The sequence below is a fragment of the Dipteris shenzhenensis genome, chromosome 15 (assembly GCF_047967505.1).
Source record: "Dipteris shenzhenensis isolate YYH24624 ecotype China chromosome 15, Dip_SZ_1.0, whole genome shotgun sequence".
Taxonomy (NCBI): domain Eukaryota; kingdom Viridiplantae; phylum Streptophyta; class Polypodiopsida; order Gleicheniales; family Dipteridaceae; genus Dipteris; species Dipteris shenzhenensis.
Window position 1 is genome coordinate 31,691,605 of NC_141610.1, and position 19,221 is coordinate 31,710,825.

Below are 19,221 nucleotides of genomic sequence, written 5' to 3' on the forward strand. Positions count from 1 at the left end.
GGGAAACCTTTGAACATTTCTAGAAACTCATCTTTCTCACTTGCTTTAATGTTCTCATTCCAAATCTTTATTCCATAATTTTTTGGTGTCATGTTCAAGTTTGGAATGTGTACTACAACTTGAAGACAAAGATTTCCAAATTCCGCTGAGCAATATATAAGTTATGGGTCATGCAAGATACCTATATATAAAAAATTCCCTGAACCTGACCAAAAATGGGTACACCCAAGAAAACAATGACCCCTTTCTTTCACCAACAAGCAACGGGTTGAAGCCTCAAGGGATGCAAATATTTTTTGTATTCACCCACATGATAAGGATGAGGCAGTTAAAATATTTTGGTCTCATAGAAATCATAGTGGCTACTAGCAACCCCCACCCATGATTTTTCTAAATACCCCACTATCACTCTGTTACTCCTTGCCAAAGGATGTCTCTCTTGCTCTATTGATAGAGATCATGATATGAATCCTTAAGATCAATGTTGAATTCATCCTTTGATCTCAAGGCATTTGCATTTTGCATACGAAGGGGCAAAATATTTTGAAGACTCACACCTCTAAAAGTGATCATGCAATGACTCTAATATTGCCATTGGATATGCAGTGACTACTATTTCAAGTTGCATGAACATCAGCTCACTTCAATCAGCACCACTTCTAATGCTCCTAATCACAATCACATACAATTTTCTTCTGAGCAAATCTTGCATCTAGTCACTAGTCCCAACCCTGTAAAATGGAATTATTGAGCATATCCATCGATCATCTTGGATATCCATGATACTAAAACATTTGACCAAGCTTGCCACATGTGTTTCAAATTAATTAACCATGTTCAAGAATCCTTGAGAGTTCGTTTTGGAATCTATTATCTCCTTCTAATTATTGCCTCCTCAAATAGATTACGAATATCCTCAAGTAGGTGCAAATGAGCTCTAAGTTGAGCCTAGTATGTCCTACTTTACACCTTGCCTTTTTAATAACAGTTCAATTATATCTCAACTTGCAAGCTTTTGGAACCCTAACTTCATGGTTCTTGACTTTATGTCGCAAGAATTAAACAATAGTCACACACAAATAACACACCTATTTGGATGAAAAAACATTTAAGTATTGTTTTTTCATCTAGAGGAGCTTAGTGAACTTATGAAGAGCAAACGTAATCACTTACAATTATGTGGTCATGTAATTGTCCAGCTACAATGAAATATCTAGCCCCTTAGGGTATGGAAATAAGATTTTTTGTGGAAGTATAAACGTAGTTGCAAATTCTTGAGAAGTGTTAACATGGTAGACTCGACAATCTTAAATCATAAACGTTCTGAGCCTATGATCGTCAATTGTTGAAATGAGAACAAACTGAATTTCTTGATGAGGGAACAATGTTTCCAACAACCATACATTAGAAGTCTAGAAGGCTAGAAGTGGTTGAGTGCCTTCTTCACCAACCCGCTTCGACACTTGAAAAAAGCAACATGGTTCTTGTGATGCTTTGAGAGTGTCGAAAAAAGCAACACGGTTCTTGTGATGCTTTGAGGAGAGCACAAAAGGGATCTTTCATTTAAAAAACAATAACACTTGGCAATTCTCACAAGTTGAATGCTCATAATCATTCATAAGGCTTGCCTTAGATGTGGAGCATGGAAAAGAGGATGGAGAGTTGAGAGAGAGAAAGAGAGAGAGAGAGGGAGGAGGCATGAGAGAGAGAGAGAGCAAAGGAGGATTTTTAGGGAAAGAGAGAGAGACTCAGGATTATGTGGAAGTTAAACTTTGGTTGCATGTGGAATATGTCCAAATATGGGAGAGAGAATTTTTGGAAAATAAAATAGTAATTTCAATTCTGAAGATGAGTTTCATTACTAAGGCCACCTTTCAAGCAAGGTAGGCCAAAAAGAGTCACTCCCTCTAGTGATAATAATAAAATTAAGTTAAGTTTAAAAGTATCACCGCTAGAGTGGATACACCAGCTTATTCATACTAATTGCAATACTTTGTACTTGCTTCATCAAGATGCAGCCCTCTCCGTGCAAGCTTTCGTATAGCGCGGAGTTTCATAATACCACTTGAAGCTGCCGGATTTGAATGAACAGAGGGCCGATATGTAGGATTCTACCCAAGGTTTTTTTGTGTAGAGATCGGAGGAAGCAATTTGATTGACCAGGTTGACGGTGGTCTTGTCCACTTCATCTACCATCCTGACAACTTCGTAGATGGCATCTTGGAATGTACAAGACGTCGTTGCGCAGATAATACTAGGGAGATTGAAGTAGTCGCCTTTGGAAATCTCTACGGGAGCAGATATAACGTCGTTGGTCCAGCAACTGTGATCTATGATATTGTTGTGAAGCTCCATAACCTCTTTTGTCTGCAAAGTATCGTCGTCCAAATCTATATTACCGAGTGCATACTGCATCAATACAAAACCAGGGCGGCAGAAGGACGATGAGCGACGGATGTGAATGTATTCATCCACGGTCGGCAGAGAGCTCGTCTCGCGAAAGCCAATTTGAGCTTGTAGACCAGCCTTAAAGAAGTCTTCCATGGCTTGGATGAAGCGAGCTCGAACGTTGGCAGAGATGTCTTTGCAAATCTCTTGCCAGAGATCGGACATGGCATGCAATCCCTTTGTGATATTCGACGAAGCACCGGACGGAATGGCCTCCTTGCCACGCAGGATGGCGAGAATGAGCTGATGGCGCTGCATGCTGGCTGAGCTATCAGATCCGAGGATGCTGGGATCATCATCGTCATCATCGGCGATGAACGCCCAAGCGCTAAACTTGGAGAAAAGGATCATGCGGCGGAGGTCCTGGCAATGTGGAACACTGTAGCAGTAGAGGCGGGGGAAGAGACTGTCCACGAGCAATTGGGCGGAGGAGGGATGATCGGAGGAAGCCTGAACAAGCGAAAGGATCCAGGCGTCACATTCGGCTTTGATGATTTCATAGTCAGGGTGCAATGCAAGAGGGGGAAAGGAGCAGGCCATCGGGGGGATGTGAAAACTGGCCGGGATTCTGATGATGAAGCTCTCCATTTCTTTTCTTGCTGTGTCGATACTACTAGTATTGCTACAATCGAGTAAGAAGATGGGATGGAGAACAAACTCCATGGCGCGAATATATAGTATCAATTCAACGCACGAAAAAGGAGGCGAAAAAGGACGCATGATTTTGTTATGGAAGCGAAAAAGGACGCATGATTTTGTTATGGAAGCGAAAAAGGTACTATAATTCATCTCATGGCTTATGTCATGGAAGCTAAAAAGGGGACATAAAGAAGGCTAGTTTTGGACCTATTCTACTTTGTGGGCTGTATTGTTGACTTGACTGTCAACATTCGGATCTATGAAAGAGAACACGTAAAAAACCTAGCTCTAGAAGAAAACTTGCATAAACGAAAGAAACACCACATGTGAGAAATGATGAAACTTTGAAAAAACTAGCTTTGTAAAAGATTAGAACAGATGTGAGAAACGATTATACTTTAAAAAACCTTTCATGAGAGAGATAAGACCACATGTGAGTTTGTAGAAGAAAACTTGCATGAGAGAGATAAACAAAAGAGAGACCACATGTGAGAAATGATGAAACTTTGAAAAAACTAGCTTCGTAGAAGATTAGAACACATGTGAGAAACGATTATACTTTAAAAAACCTTTCATGAGGGAGATAAGACCACATGTGAGAAATGATCAAGGCTTTGCATAAAAAAACTTTAAAGAGAGAGATAACAACCTAGCCTTCAATACTTAAAAAAACCTCGCTTTGGGGGGCTAGATGGATCGGCAGATATCAGAGTTGCTTGGACTGAATATCATTAATCTAGATCTTCAATGCAAAGATTTTCTTCGCAAATTGATTGTTAGGAGATTATGCATGGATAGAAGCCATGGAAGTCTTTCTTTTTGCCAAGCACTATTATTTAGCAATGCAAGGAAATTTCAGATTTGGGTTAGTGGCTACAGACGGTCCAGAGCAGCCCATGGGGAGAGTTCCATCTTAGCCTAGATTTACAGAGATGTCTTTTGGAGGTGGCTTTTCAACAACCTATACTAGCATTAATTTTCCTCGACACAGAACCTTCTTCCACCAACCATTGATTCACATGCCACCTAGCACTCACCACATGTTAGTTGGCCATTCCTCTTGCACACATCTCAAAATCTGAGCCAAAACCAACACCTCCCATGATTCTTGGAAAGATCCAACGACTTGAATAATCTCTCCTCTCATCCCACAATTGGCCCCAACTTGGCCTTCTTTGACAACTTCTTGGCTTTTGATAGATCTAACAAAGTCAGCAGCAGCTTACCATCCCATAGCATAGCTCTACTCCACCAAATGCTTTCGAACAAGCTCCCGCCTCCTCTTTAACCCTTTTCGCCTTTCCACTTCATCAACACCCCACCTACCTTCCACACCAAACCTGCAAAGTTCCAAGTTTGACCCCCAAACCTTCATAGGAAATCAATAACACCCCACCTACCACGTATAAAATGGCAACTAAAAGTTCCATATAGTTTGGCAATTTCCACATACAAAATGGCAACCAAGAGTGCCATATATTTATGCCATTTTTGTGTCTAAAATGGCAACCGAAAGCACCATATATTTTTCCATTTTCATGTATCAAATGGCAACTAAAAGTGCCATATAGTTTTGCCATTTCCACATGCAAAATGGCAACCAAAAGTGCCATATATTTTTGCCATTTTATGCCTTAAATGGCAACAAAAAGTCCCATATATTTTGCCATTTTTATGTATGAAATGGCAACTAAAAGTGCCATATAGTATTGCCATTTCCACATGCAAAATGGCAACCAAAAGTGCCATATATTTTTGCCATTTTGATGTCTGAAATGGAGTAAGTCAAAACATCGAGCGACTGCGTTCGAGCGAGTCTAGAGTTCAAGCGATGCTTGTGACGAAAAAGGAGAGGAGTCGTCATGAGGTGGGACTATGAACAGTGGTTTGATGAGCGAATTGTATGAGGGAAAGTTAAAGGATTTTAGAAAGGAAGCATGAAAATGGAATTTTGCTTTGTTTAAAACCATGGTTCCAATTCATTCTTTTAACACATTGATCATATGGAAACAGATTGCATTCTTGAAGTTTATTTTATTGAGAGGTGGACATGATTCCAGCAAGAAATCTCAATGATGCCACATAGCATGACAAGTGGTTATTTCCATGCACTCAAATGGCTTAATATGCATTTGAAGTTTGTAACTCCATGGTGTTCTATAGTGCGGGTTTCCCAATGGAGTCCAAAACAGCAACATACTCTTTAACACAAAATAAAGAGTACCTTTTAATACAATATAAATCCATTCTTTCATTCAATCCATGTCATTTTGCATTATGCAATGCTAATATGGCTTTGGGGCCTACAATATACTCAATACTCCAAAAGGCACAAAGATTCACAAAACACTTCAACCACTATCTTCACACTCATCATCTACAAAAGGGCTACAAATGCGTTAACATTGTGTTCCAAGTTGATCAAACCGCTTGTCCTTCGCCATGGCTCTAGCCATTCCTTCAGCATATGTAGGCAAAGCACTACAGGGACAAAATTAATAGAGAGTAAGTTGAAACTGCATAACATTGACCACAGAGTAACAAGATAATGAAGATAAGTCAACCATTCCACCATGATAACGAAAATCAAACGTCTAACTTCAAGGATGACAATCTTCTCTGAAAATGTAATTTTCAAGCACAAAATATAAAAAGTGTGCCACTAGCCAATGTAAAGCATGACAATAGGAAAGCAAAGTGTCTCACTAGTCATCAAAGGGATTATAAGTGGGATTTGAAGAATATTCATCCTCCCCCATATCCTTGTCATTCCTATGAGGCCTCTTTGCTAGGGATGCCTGCACTAGTGGCAGCACATATGTATCCACCATGATTGTATCCACATCAAATGAATAACATCTTCCACTAGCCTGGCATGCTCTGAGAGGGCCTGTGCCACATCCCATCTCTAGAACCAGACCTCGTGGCACACATAGCAAAGCCAAAATCATAGAGACAAATCCTAAGGAGCGCTCAAGAGCACCCCTAGCACCCTCAAGCTGCGAGCTGGAAGATGAGGCACCACGAGTCCGCTCTGTCTCAGGCATGTAGTGGGTCCACGTGTCATCGCTCACTCGCACCCCATGCATATCAAACAGAGAACGGCTCTTGGCCTTGAAAATGGGTTTGGAGGCTCCATTACGACATGCAAATACCAGCATGGAAGTACGAATCTACATTAAAATACTTAAATCAGCTTCATTGTTCACTTTTTCAATTGCGAAAGACTTTCAAAAAAGTAGATGAAGCATATAACGGCATGTCCTCCCCTGATTGTTTTACGAAGCCGTACTCATTCTTGTCCAACACCATTACTCTTCTTGCTATCTGAAGGTCTTCGACTTTGACATACCTCTCCATCCATATCAAACAAGGGCCTGAAAATTCGTTGCCTTAGTTCAAATCATGGTGGAAAGCTTAATAAATGCACATATACATATCAAGAATCCTACTAACATCTCACACCACCTGCAATGGAACAAAGCATGGCAAGTCATCCATTGTCTCCTATGGTGACTGCGGCTGTGGCCAAACCATACTTCACATGGTCCTCAGAAAGAATATTTCAAGAATGTAATGGATTACTGACACCCAAGTTCTATCCTGTGGGAAAGTCTAGGAAAATAAAATCTGCTGCCCATTTAACTTTTCTCCCCTTTTTCTTGTATTCCATAGAAGGGTCACATGTGGACAAAAAGAACTCATGGATCTTAGCATACATATCATATTTTCTAGCACATGCAAAGTCCTGGCCCATCAAAATGTAGTCTCCCACAGAGCATCCATACGTAGCCAACCCTCTATAATGCATAGCATGTTCTAGCGATAGTGGTGGACAGAAGATAAATGGAGTGACAACTTTCACTATCTTTTTTCCTGTTGACAAAAACAATCCATTGCTGAACATATGCAAGAAGCTCATCCCAAGTCTTATCCACTTCAAATAAAAAAACTCAAAGATTAATGGAATTGAAATAATACCATTTATCCCATCACCAACATCGATAGAAGGCTCCGCAGGCCGTGGAGATGGTGTCCTCTCCACATCCTTGTCTGTCAAGAAAAAAAGGACAAACGAGCTCAAAATACTTTTGGTTGACAACTAGTTTGACTGACCCTACTCCCCTTGTAGCATGTTTCAAACACACCAAATAAACCAACCTTCCTTGCAGTCTTTCTTCTCTATTTTTCGTGTTGTTCTTCTTGGATTATCCTGATCCTTGCTTATTTCTATAATCTTTTTTGTTGTAGAATATTGCTTGTACAAATCAAGCTCTCATGTAAGCACATTACCACGTGAAAAATCTAACCACCAAGGGCAATTGACAAGCTCCCACTGTGAGTGTCCATGCATGGACTTAGGATACATACATGTAGTTGGATTGGCCATCTTTGTCCAATCCTTGCAATGTCTCGGAAGCTTATCGATCTTGCCCTCATTCTTCAAACATGAGAGATATCTGAGCAATACCCAATGGTAACAATGGTTAGAATTATGAGGCAAACAATGAATGGAAAAGAATACATGTTGGAAGAATCGACAAAGTGTTCACCTAAAGACGACTCGATGAGCTGCCTGATCCAGTTCTATCATCTTGGTAGCTACCTTCCCCTTCCCAACACCACTGAGTTCACTAAACTCTCTAATTTTCAAAGAGGTAAACATACACTTTCTTCCCTCCAATTTGATGTCATCAAAATACTGACCAAGACTGTACTGAGAAGGTAGGGCAAACAACCGCCCAATGCTTTTAAGCTCCTCAAGCACACCAATGGCATGAGTTTCAATCTTCTCCAAGAAAATTTCTCGGGCCAGCCACCTGTAATAGCAATATGCCATCGCATTGGAATAACAAAACATAAGAAGTGATATTATGATTGCTGAAACAATAGCACAAAAAAAGAAGACTTAATTGGCTTACGCTCGGTATGGAATATCTGAAGGAGGCATGTGATACATATTCCGCATGATTGTGCTAGCCTCCAACAAAGACAGGTACTGAATTTTCCTCTCCAATTTCAATAGTGCAAGGGCAATGCACTTAATCTTTTCAAGAGTGATAACCTTCTCCATCGCATCAAAGTTCAAAGAAAATAGCTTGGCTTTCCAAACATCCCCTAGTTGGGGTTCAAGACAATTGAGTACCTACAAAACATTACTGGGCATGATTTCTGAAACTTTTTAAATTGACCAATGTACTTGAACCATAAACCAAGAGTGAAGTTACCCGTCCCATCCGATCAGATATTTTTCTTTGCACTGCATCTATCTCCTTCTTCTCTGCTGCTGCTCTCTCCTCTACTGGAACTACAGATTTGATCCTCTCTAGAGCTCTCTTGACATCAGTGTTAAATTCAACCTGCAAGACATAATGAAAGCAACCAGAATGCACCTTTTAGCATTGACAGACAATCAATGAGGCTTTTCATAACAATAAAATCTTAGGGTGGATAGAAATATAAGTATCACCTGAAATACAAGCCGTGCCAAATACCCTCTGCTCAAAGGGTACCAACGAGCATTCCCCTTAACCTCCTTGGTTCTGGCATTTTTAATTGCCTTGCGCTCTTGTGAGGACAAGGAGTTCATGAAAGCTTGGGCATCGCACTCACAAATGTTGTTGGCATTTATGAGCACATCCCTCAAGCTAGGCTTGATCACAGCATGCTCGTTCAATCGACAAAGAAAAAATTTATGAGTTCTTCTACCCAAAATTGAACGCAGAGTAGAAAAAAATAGTACTATTAAACAAATCTTACGAGTTCATGCGCTGCAAACTTGCCAAAAGAGAAATTTCAGTTGTCTTTCGTGGGTCAATCAAGGTGCACATCATCCTAATATGCCATGCTTTGGTCTCTCTATATGATTCCTCAATCACAACCATCCAAGCCATGGTTCTATGGTTTCCTTCCCACACATAGAACATCTTGTTAGATAGGTATAGCAAATCAGGCTTTAATGCAAGTTCCTTCTCGAATACTTCTTCAACTTCTCGCCACATCGATGACCAAGTCTGTCTCCTCTCTGATGTAACCTCTGTCTCCTCTCCACTCCCAGAGTGTAAACAGAAACTATAAATGCACCCTTCTCAGGGAGATATCCCTCATACTGGAAAGCACTCTTAAGTGCATCCACATCACTTCTCAAACCCCTAACCCTGGCATATGTAAGAAGTCTACACTGCAAGGGCAACCTAGGACACTCATCTGAACTGAGAATCCTGCATCTTGAAATAACATCACCCCCACTAACAAGATCCAAGAAAATATCTTCCACCCATTAGGAAAAAAGGGAGCTCATTTTGGGGCCCTGTAAGAAATTCACTATTTTCTCTTTTCTCTCTCTATAGAAGCAAGAAAATATGGATACTTGCGTGAGAAATGTCAGTGTGAAAAGGAATAAATATATTCTTTCACATGCTTTACATTCGATGTTCATATAAGAGCAACACTTTTCTGTGCAGAATTTGGTGATTCTGACACCGCAGACGCGTCCGGAACGGCCCAAAATCCCAAAAACGGCACTGGATTTCAAAAGGTGCCAGATCGCGTTTTGCTGCAAATCCCACTTTTCGGCCTTTTTTGGCCGTTTCCGAGCCTCCGGATGTCCGATTCCAGCGTTTCCAGTGCCGTTTTTGGGATTTTGGGCCGTTTCGGACGCGTCTACGGTGTCAAAATCACCAAATTCTGCACAGAAAATAAATTTTTAAAAGATTCAAATTAGATCACCTCATTAATGTGACATGCTTCTATGAACATATATCACTATTTCTTTTTCTTATTTTCATCTTCTTTTGTTAAATTTTCAACGTTACGTTGGCCCACTCCTGATTGGTTGAGAGCCTATTTTCTCTCTCTTCTAAAAGGCCCCAAAATGAGCTCCCTTTTTTCCTAATGACTGAGTCCATCTCATCATCCACAACATCTGCCGTGTCTTCTGTGCTAGCAGGAACATCCATCTCTGATTTATCCCCACCTTGATCTCCCGCCTTGAGTTCCTCTTGAACCTTTTCTGGTCCTCTTGAACCATTATGGTCCTCTTTCCCCCTTTTTTTTAAGGTGGTGTCCGGGATTTCTCTTTGCCCCTCCCTCCCTTCTTGGTAGGGCTCACACTTTCTCCTGTTTCCATCTGCACACACGAAGATCAGTTATGTTAGTCACATAGTATAATAACACGGGTATACCAGTAACATCTCATAGTAACATCCATGTTAATTCGTAAGTATACTAACTATATGTGAGTAAAGTAAGTAGACTACTGGCTAGTCACTATTTTGTCATTGTGGATTTGTTAGTATTGTGACATCTAACACTAGTCTAATATATCATAACTACATATGTAAGTATAACTAGTTAAAATACTAGTTATAGTCCACTAACATATACGTAACCACTAGAATATACTTACCTCCAAGAAATATACAAACATACAACTAACATATACACAGCTCAGACTAGTTAATAGACTAGTAAAAGTTTACTAACATATAACTAGTTGTAGCTATAATGTACTAAGTTTACCAAAAAACAGCAAACAAAAGAGATTTTGAAGTGGCTTCTAGCTCCCCATTTCATGGGCTGCCCCATTTCATGGGCTGCTCCCAGGGGGCAAAGCATGTTGCCCCATTTCATCGACTGCTGGGCTGCCTCATTTCATGGGCTCATGGGTTGCTCATGAGAGCCCCATGAAATGGGGCAAAGCATGCTCCCAGGGGGCCGCGATATCGAGGCCCCCTGGGAGCATGCTTTGCCCCATTTCATGGGGCTCTCATGAGCAGCCCATGGGGCTCTCAAGAGCATGCTTTGCCCCATTTTATGGGCTGCTGGGATGCTCTTGAGAGCCCCATGAAATGGGGCAAAGCATATCGCAGCCCCTTGGGAACATGCTTTGCCCCATTTCATGGGGCTCTCAAGAGCATCCCAGCAGCCCATAAAATGGGGCAAAGCATGCTGCCCCCTGCTCATGAGAGCCCCATGAAATGGGGCAAAGCATGCTCCCAGAAGGCCGCGATATGGGAACATGCTTTGCCCCATTTCATGGGGCTCTCAAGAGCATCCCAGCAGCCCATAAAATGGGGCAAAGCATGCTGCCCCCTGCTCATGAGAGCCCCATTTCATGGGGCTCTCATGAGCAGTCCCATGCCCCATTTCATGGGGCTCTCATGAGCAGTCCCATGCCCCATTTCTGAGGCTCTCATGAGCAGTCCCATGCCCCATTTCTGGGGCATGGGACTGCTCATGAGAGCCCCATGAAATGGGGCAAAGCATGCTCCCAGGGGGCCGCGATATCGCAGCCCCCTGGGAGCATGCTTTGCCCCATTTCATGGGCTGCTGGGCTGCTCATGATAGCCCCATGAAATGGGCTGCTGGGCTGCTCATGATAGCCATAGCCAGGATTCTAAGAGAAAATTCTCAGTCCCGAGGAGCAAGCGAAAGGAAAAATTTTACAAAAATTTGAAGTAGTTGCCGCAGATGCCAAGTACTTAGAAGAAAAGGGTTGAAAGGAAAGGGCCCTGATGAATGAAAGAAATATATGAAGAAAGAAAGAAGAAGAGACGGTAGCATAAAAAGGTTCCCCTCCCCCTAACCAGCAGCTATGACTACCATAAAAAGGTTCCTGCTGCTACGACTACCCTGTGGTTCCTGCTGCTGGGATGCTCTTGAGAGCCCCATTTCATGGGGCTATCATGAGCATGCTCCCAGGGTAGCATGACGTTTGACAAGGTCTAGCTTCTACACTCCACAGAAATAGAGCTTGATGCAAAAGCATCGCCTTCTTTCAAACTTTGTTGCATTCTTCCTTCAAACTTTGTTGCACTTTTGAATTCATTCTCTTCTTGTACACTTCATGCTTCTGATCTAGCTATTATCCATGTTTTCTTGGTCGCAGAACTAGAAAAGAGGTCCTGTCGTAAGGTTGACGGATCGTCAATTCCATTGCATGTTGGAGAAGGACATCCTACCGTTCACGTACCTGAGGGTAATTGTTTAAGCTTCTATTTTGTATGCTATCTAAAACAGAATTGGATAAATTTTTGCTCACCTGTTCTCCTTTTCTTGCTTGACTGCAGCGTATGTGCATGTGGCGAACCCTCACCTTCCTTCGTCTAGTTTTGCAAATGCTTCATTCGACCCTCCGTTGTCCAACGCTGATGCTCCTTGGTGCAATCCTATAATTAACATCAACGTTGAGAAGATTGAAGAGAATGTTTTTGACCCTGGTATACATAGCCGGAAGATGGATTTCTATTCTGCTGCTCCATTGTTTGTGACAGCTTTGTTTTGATTTGGCTTGTACTGACTTTCTCCTTGCTTTCAAATACTCTGAGTGGCACTAGGAGCAACGCATGCGCTAAAAGAGTCATGGAGAAAAGTAAGGGCATCGTCATAGAGAGCCGGACTAGAAAATGACCTCGTAGGTCCTTAAAACAAGCATACCATCCTCCAATCCCTCCCCAATTCTGCTTTCGAACGAGCATCCGTCCTCCAATTGCAATCCCAAGGACTACACATGGGGCGTGTCGACTATCGGCTTTCAAGAGGGAGATTCTTGAGCCGGAAGAAAAGCAGTATCATTTTGAAAAAGCAACAAGTTACCGGTACACAACGGGAGCTACGCGTCCAATTCAAGGAAGGAAGGGAGACCGACAAGCGAGGTTGGGAGCAAGAGAAGCCCACGATTGCAGCAGGGATGGCAAAGAAGCAGAGGCGACACTCAACTTTTTCGATTCAAAATTTCCGCCTTGGAGACCGAAATCGAGAAGCAAACTGCAATTTTACTGCAAAGCTTTGAAGACTTACGCCTGCTCCAAAATTTTGCCTCGAAGAACGGAAGGAAGAAGATGGGGGGGAAGCTCCCAGCAGTTCTCGAGCGGCAATCCAGGGACAAACCATGCGAAATCCCGTGAATTTACCTCGCGAGATGCAAGAAATCTGACAGGGTTTCGCAGAAAGCATACCGTCTTGTTGTAAAAGATGCGTACCCCTCCCCAATCTTCTTCTGCTTAGGTTACAGAGGTATACATTCTTGCAGGTTTTTACTTGGTGAATCAGAGGTATACATTCTGCAGAGATTGTGTGCATACTGCTCCACATATACGTTTTTTACATCTACCCTGTGGTTCCTGCTGCTGGGATGCTCTTGAGAGCCCCATGAAATGGGGCAAAGCATGCTACCTGAGGGCCGTGATATACCCTGTCTCCGCATCGGATCAAGAACTGTGCAAAGGAACAGCGCCTTTCAGGTCCATCCGACCTTTGGTACTTGGACTTTGTAAAGGTGGCTTCGGTGTATCTTCTATCCTACTGGAAATGGATGAATCTCCCCGGGTGGGATTTGAACCTACGACCAATCGGTTAACAGCCGACCGACGGCCCTCAGGGAGCATGCTTTGCCCCATTTCATGGGGCTCTCAAGAGCATCCCAGCAGCAGGAACCACAGGGTAGATGTAAAAAACATGGCCGTGATATCACGGCCCCCTAGATGCTCCCAGGGGGCCACGATATCGCGGCCCCCTGGGAGCATGCTTTGCCCCATTTCATGGGGCTCTCATGAGCAGTTGGGGGATCTGTTTGCCAAGAACTCGGTAATCCATGTCCTCAGGTTCCATGCGATACATAATCGGTTCAGGTAGAGAATGACTAGTTGTGAAGAATTTGCAAAAAATAAAAGAGTGCAAGCAAAACGAAAAGAACAGAGAATTTAAAAGCAAACGATCTAAGTTAAATTGAAAGCACATGGTTTACCTTCCTCATACGTGAACTTGAGTGCACTCTAGCATGACCTCTTCAATGTTTTCTTCTCCTTCTTGCTCTGCCCAAGCTTCTGCTCATTTTTTCTTACGTGCGTTGACAAAGGAACTGTAGCTTGACGACCTCCAATTGCATTGACAGAATGCAGAGAACAAAAGTAAGTTCAAAACGGGAAAGATGTAGGGGAAGCTATGAGAATATAAACTTTGTAAACGTAGAATCTGTAGCAGCTACTGCGGGATACAAGATCAAGCTACTTACACACCGCAAGCAATGTAGCATATATAGTTGCTGTAACTCCGCTGATCTTCGGCAAACGTGTAGTCGAGAATTACATGCAGAGTCTCCCACACCCAAGCATGACCTCCGCGAAAGGATCAGCCTTTCTACTCTTCAATATCTTTCTACTCTCGAGTCTCAAATGTGCTGTTGAACTTGAATCGAGAGGCAAGCCGACTGCCCAAAACAAGAATCCGAAAGATTACAATTGGAATCAACAATTTTTCCCGTCCAAACGAAGCAACGAAGCAACGAAGGTCGGCCAGAATTAAGACGGGGAAGGGAAGCGGAGTGAGAATCCGTGGGCTTTACGAGTAAAGAGACAACTTTATTTGGGCTTGGAGGAAGTTGTTGGATGCAAGAGATGATGAGATAAGGCCCGTGAACACATGCAAAGCAAAGGAAAGTGTGTGGGACGCCCATAAATGCAAGTATTAACATACAACAAAGAGTCATCACCTCTGCCATTGATGGGATTGTCATTGCCAACACACCCAAACTCCTTGGTGTCGATTGGTGATGTAGGAGGTGATGGCGAAGGAGATGGTTAGGAGGAGGGGAAGGAGGTGTAGGAGAGGAGAGAGGTGTCCAAAGATGATGGGTTGAAACTCCTTCTTGGATACTCAGCTGAGTCTCCTTCTTTCGCGTCATTTGGGTCTCCTTCATGGATACTCAGCTGAATCTCCTTCTAGCTAGTCATTCGTGTCTCCTTCTTTGATACTCAGTTGAATCTCCTTCCTGCCAGTCATCCTAGCTCTCAGACCACTTGGATTGCTTTTCGCTTGCTATCCATACTCGTATCTAACTATGCCATCTTTCCTTGTGATCAAGCATGGAGCTCAAACTTTGGATATTAGATATGACACAAGTATCTGCGAGGTTTCTCTTTTGGAGCTGAGAGATTTCTTTCAACTGCAAAACAACAACATTCTTCTCCAAGAGGAGATTGGACTAGAGGATGTTGGTGTCATTCATCGACCCATTGAGCTTGAAGCAGGAAAGCTTGGGTTCAAGATAGAAGCAAATTCAGAATGTGTTTTTTCTATCATCACAGAGCAAAGGCATGCACCTGTTTTGACATGTAAGGAGACTGTAAGTGTGATGACCTTGCTCAAACAGCTCCCACTTAGTAGTGCTTTGCATGTTGCCTTTGCCTCTGCTCAGACTATAGAGCAAGTATCAGAGTTGCCACAAAACTATAATGGTTATGTTTTGTTTGAACTCCCACCTTGTCTTGAAGGGTCTGCTATGTTTGGAATGGACCAAAAGAATGATGGTCATGCTTGGACATTGTACTCTACTAGCTCGCAAGAGTCATTCAACGGGATGGTTAGAATAAGTAGGTGTACAGGCTACTTGAGGTGTTGCAATTTGGATTGTCCATATATGGAATGGACTGGTCTCTACAATGAGACACAATGGAGGGGAAAACTAAGAAAAATATGTCCTGTGGGTCCCATTGAAAGGGAATGTGGTTCCTTGCTTTGCATTCATTGTTGTCAGATTCCTATCTGTGTTTCGCAATGTAAAGCTTATATATACTACTGCATTCCACATGATAGTGAACATACTACAAGATGTGCCATTCATGTGGGAGTACATGAGCATCCAATTGGTGAGGGAAGTAGTGGAGGTAAATGGAGAAAAGTGGATGAAATGGTATCTGACCGTGCTAGAAAGAACCCTGCACTCTCTTGCAAAAATATCGAGGTGGATGTTGCCAAAGATATTGTTATGGAAATGATGCTTGGTGGCAAAGAGGAAGCCATAGAGGAGATGGATGAAGCTGGCTTCCATGAAGTTCTTGACACAATAACACCATTGTCACAAAGGAGGAGGCTCCAAAGAGCTGTGCAATCATCTAGACATGGATCAGAACGATTCGATTGTGGCTGGATTCACTGTTGGAGTTGAAACATCAATGTAGATACCCTTTTTTGCAAAGTGTCCTTTTCCCATGACAACTATCAGCTAATCAACAACCTCATGTCTTTAAGATGTCAAATATTGGTCCAGATTCTGGGCTTGACTTGGTGAATAGGATGAGGCCAAGTGGTAACTTGGGTTTTCAATGGTTGCACTTTGACCATGTTCATCGGGTGAAAGGATGGTCCACCATGGGTGCCCATGTGTATGACCCTTTCATCAGGGAGCTTCTCACCATTGCATTATGTGAATTTAAGCTTGAAGATGCTGGTGCACAAGTAAAGTTCTGGCAACTGATGAATGAGCAAATGTTGAAGAATGGATTCCCTTTGCAGAGGGTTCATGGCAGATGGTGCGGGAGCGAATTGGCTTGGAGTTAGAACAGTATATAATGGTGGACCGGACAATGTCATGGAAGGTAAAGAGAGAACATGTGGTTTTCACTGGGAGATGAGCATGGTAGAGCATACTAGAAGATGCATCAGGGATCCATTTCAGGAAGAGCATAAGCATCTGTGTAGGAATTGGAGAAGAGAAACATCAGATAGTAGTGCAAGAATTTGTAAGGCTCGGCAATAAAGGAATTTTGGACACCTACTCATGTTAAGGAGGATGAGTTGTCTGCCCTTGAGACATGGTTGGCATGGTGGGATGTGCGGGTTTCCCAGTGGGGAGATTCATTCATGCAACAACATAAGGACACTGGATTTGTGCCCTCTCTGAATTTAGCTGAGACCAAGCACTCTAGCATGAGGGCTGCTCATGGGTATGCTAAATACATAAGCTTATATGAGGCCACTGCAACAAATTTGGCAATGTCTGTGCTTCAAAGTGCACACTACAAAGCTTACATGGAAGGCAAACACTTGGGAACAGGACCTGCATTGGAGAAGCTGAGGGAGAGGATTTTGATTTGGGATTCTGGCAATGTGTCAACAAAGAGACTTGTTGATGTTGCCCATGGTGTTATGGAAGAGGTTGGCCTTCACACAACTGAAATGAAAAGGCCCACAATGGAGCAAACTCAAATTAGAAAGAGAAGAGGTTCTGCCACTCCAACTACAATTAAGAAACATGACAGTCATAGGCCAGAGTATATTTATGTCTCTACTAAGCAACCAATGGGAGGGAGGAGACCTCCCACTAGAATTGTAAATGGAGATGAGATTAGTTGCAAGGAGAGTGTTGTGCATGAGACAAATTGGGCTATCAGAAGAACAGAGCCAAGAAGTGTGGTGACATGCTTTGGATTCATTTCTAAATCTAAGTCTCGTTGTGGAGCACTCATAAATACATTGGGTCGAAGTGCAACTGAGGGTGTACCTGCACCTTGCTTCAAGGGGAGAAGACAACATCCTAATGGTATCAAAGAACAGTTTGTGTGGTTTTGCAATACCTCTGTTGCCCATACGTGGTGTGTTGATCAGTCTATAGTTGGTGTGCCTGGCCACTCCCCAGGGGTGTGGAAGGTGACCGTCGGGACTTCCATAAAGCAACATGAAAAGGATCAATTGAAGGAGGCAGGTTTTGTGCTTGAGGAGGATGAGAGTTTTCATGTGCAAGGACCTAACTTACAGAGGACTACAACACCATTGAGTCACGATCGGCGGGCCAGTAGAAGGGATAACAGGATAGTGAGATGGAGATCCAAGCTAAGTAAGGAGTTTCAAGACAGGATTCAAAAAGCTCAATGTTTGATTGCAGAAGTGGTGCAAGAGAAAATTATCTATCTTAATGAAATGCATCTGTTCCATGTGCGAACAGAAAGTTCTATTACAAAGGGCCTTACTTACACCGTGACAATATCAGAGTTTCCACGGTGTTCTTGCAAGGACTTCATTCAACGAGATGCAAAGAAAGGGATGTATATTCCATGCAAACACATGTACTTTGTCTTCATTGGTGTTTTGCAATTGAGTGACAAAGTGCATCAGTTTATGCACCAGGCAGCTCTTACAAAAGTTGAATTGTTTCAAGCTCTTAGTTCTCGCAGAAACCAGCCAAGTGTGTCACATCCACTTGGTTGAACTTTGGGACTATTTTGCATAAGCTCACCTTTGTAGTTGTTAAGGAAACCAAGCAACTGTTTGCCACATGCTTGGTTGATTTTTGAGATTGGGTTTATCTTTGAAAAAACATTTTGTACAATTGGCATATCTATTGTGTCAATTTGGGACATATACAAGTATATTAAGCTCTCAAGCAGCTTCGGAATGTATTTGGGGAAGCTTTGGATTATCTTTGGGAACTTATGGAAGCATATTGTATGCTCAAGCTATTTTGGATAATGCTACTTAATTAATGTTATTTGGCCGATGTTGTTAGACTTGTTAGAAATTTATGCTTGTAGTATTAGTTAGATGCTTAAATTAGATGCTTAAAGTTTTCCAGTTTCCTATCTTTAAGAAAGTATTGAATATATCATGGATTGAATTGCTCTATTGAGGACATTGCTACCTTTCTTTTTTTTTGAATGCTAAGAAATAATTTTTTCATTTTCCAAATTATAAGGGTGCCGTTTTATTTCTATGTAAGAACATATTTTATTCAAAGTCAAATGACACTTTTGCAACATAAATATTTGCATTGAAATGTGGAAATCAATAGCCATGTTCGCTCGAACCTTCACCTCGCTCGAACTTTGGTAATCCTCTCTGAAATGGCAACCAAAAGTGCCATATATTTTGCCATTTTTATGTATGAAATGGCAGCTAGAAGTGCCATATAGTATTGGCATTTCCACATGCAAAATGGCAACCAAAAGTGCCATATATTTTTGCCATTTTGATGTTTTAAATGGCAACCAAAAGTGTCATATATTCTGCCATTTTTACATATGAAATGGCAACTAAAAGTGCCATATAGTTTTGTCATTTCCACAATCGAAATGGCAACCAAAAGTACCATATATTTTTGCCATTGTTAATGCATGAAATGGCACTACAATAGAGATCAACTGTGAAAGAAAAGGCAAAAGGTGACATAAAAATGGTCACTTATTATATTCAAAATGGCAAAAGATGACTTAAAATTTGCAAGATTTCATGTTAAAAATGAAAATAAAGGACATACAAAATGCAGGTTATTATGTTACAAATGAAAATAAATGGAATCACAATTTCCATTTCTTCTTTTATAAACAATAGCATTCAAAATGGGCAAAAACATTTAACTTC

At 42.0% G+C, this 19,221-nt stretch overlaps 1 protein-coding gene and 1 long non-coding RNA gene across 2 annotated transcripts; both read right to left on the reverse strand.

Annotated features, from left to right (window-relative positions):
- Positions 1-2,007: 2,007 nt before the first annotated feature.
- Positions 2,008-3,111, reverse strand: LOC147893693 (microbial Terpene synthase-like protein 13). The gene has a single exon (XM_087386344.1). It carries the CDS (start codon positions 3,109-3,111, stop codon positions 2,008-2,010), a length of 1,104 nt encoding a protein of 367 aa, XP_087242470.1.
- A 4,734-nt stretch (positions 3,112-7,845) lies between these two features.
- Positions 7,846-8,719, reverse strand: LOC147893694 (uncharacterized). Its single transcript, XR_015542190.1, has 3 exons — positions 8,558-8,719; positions 8,316-8,447; positions 7,846-7,907 (listed from the first exon to the last, which is right to left on the reverse strand). It is a non-coding gene; the product is annotated as an uncharacterized LOC147893694 (long non-coding RNA).
- Between the last annotated feature and the right edge of the window lie 10,502 nt (positions 8,720-19,221).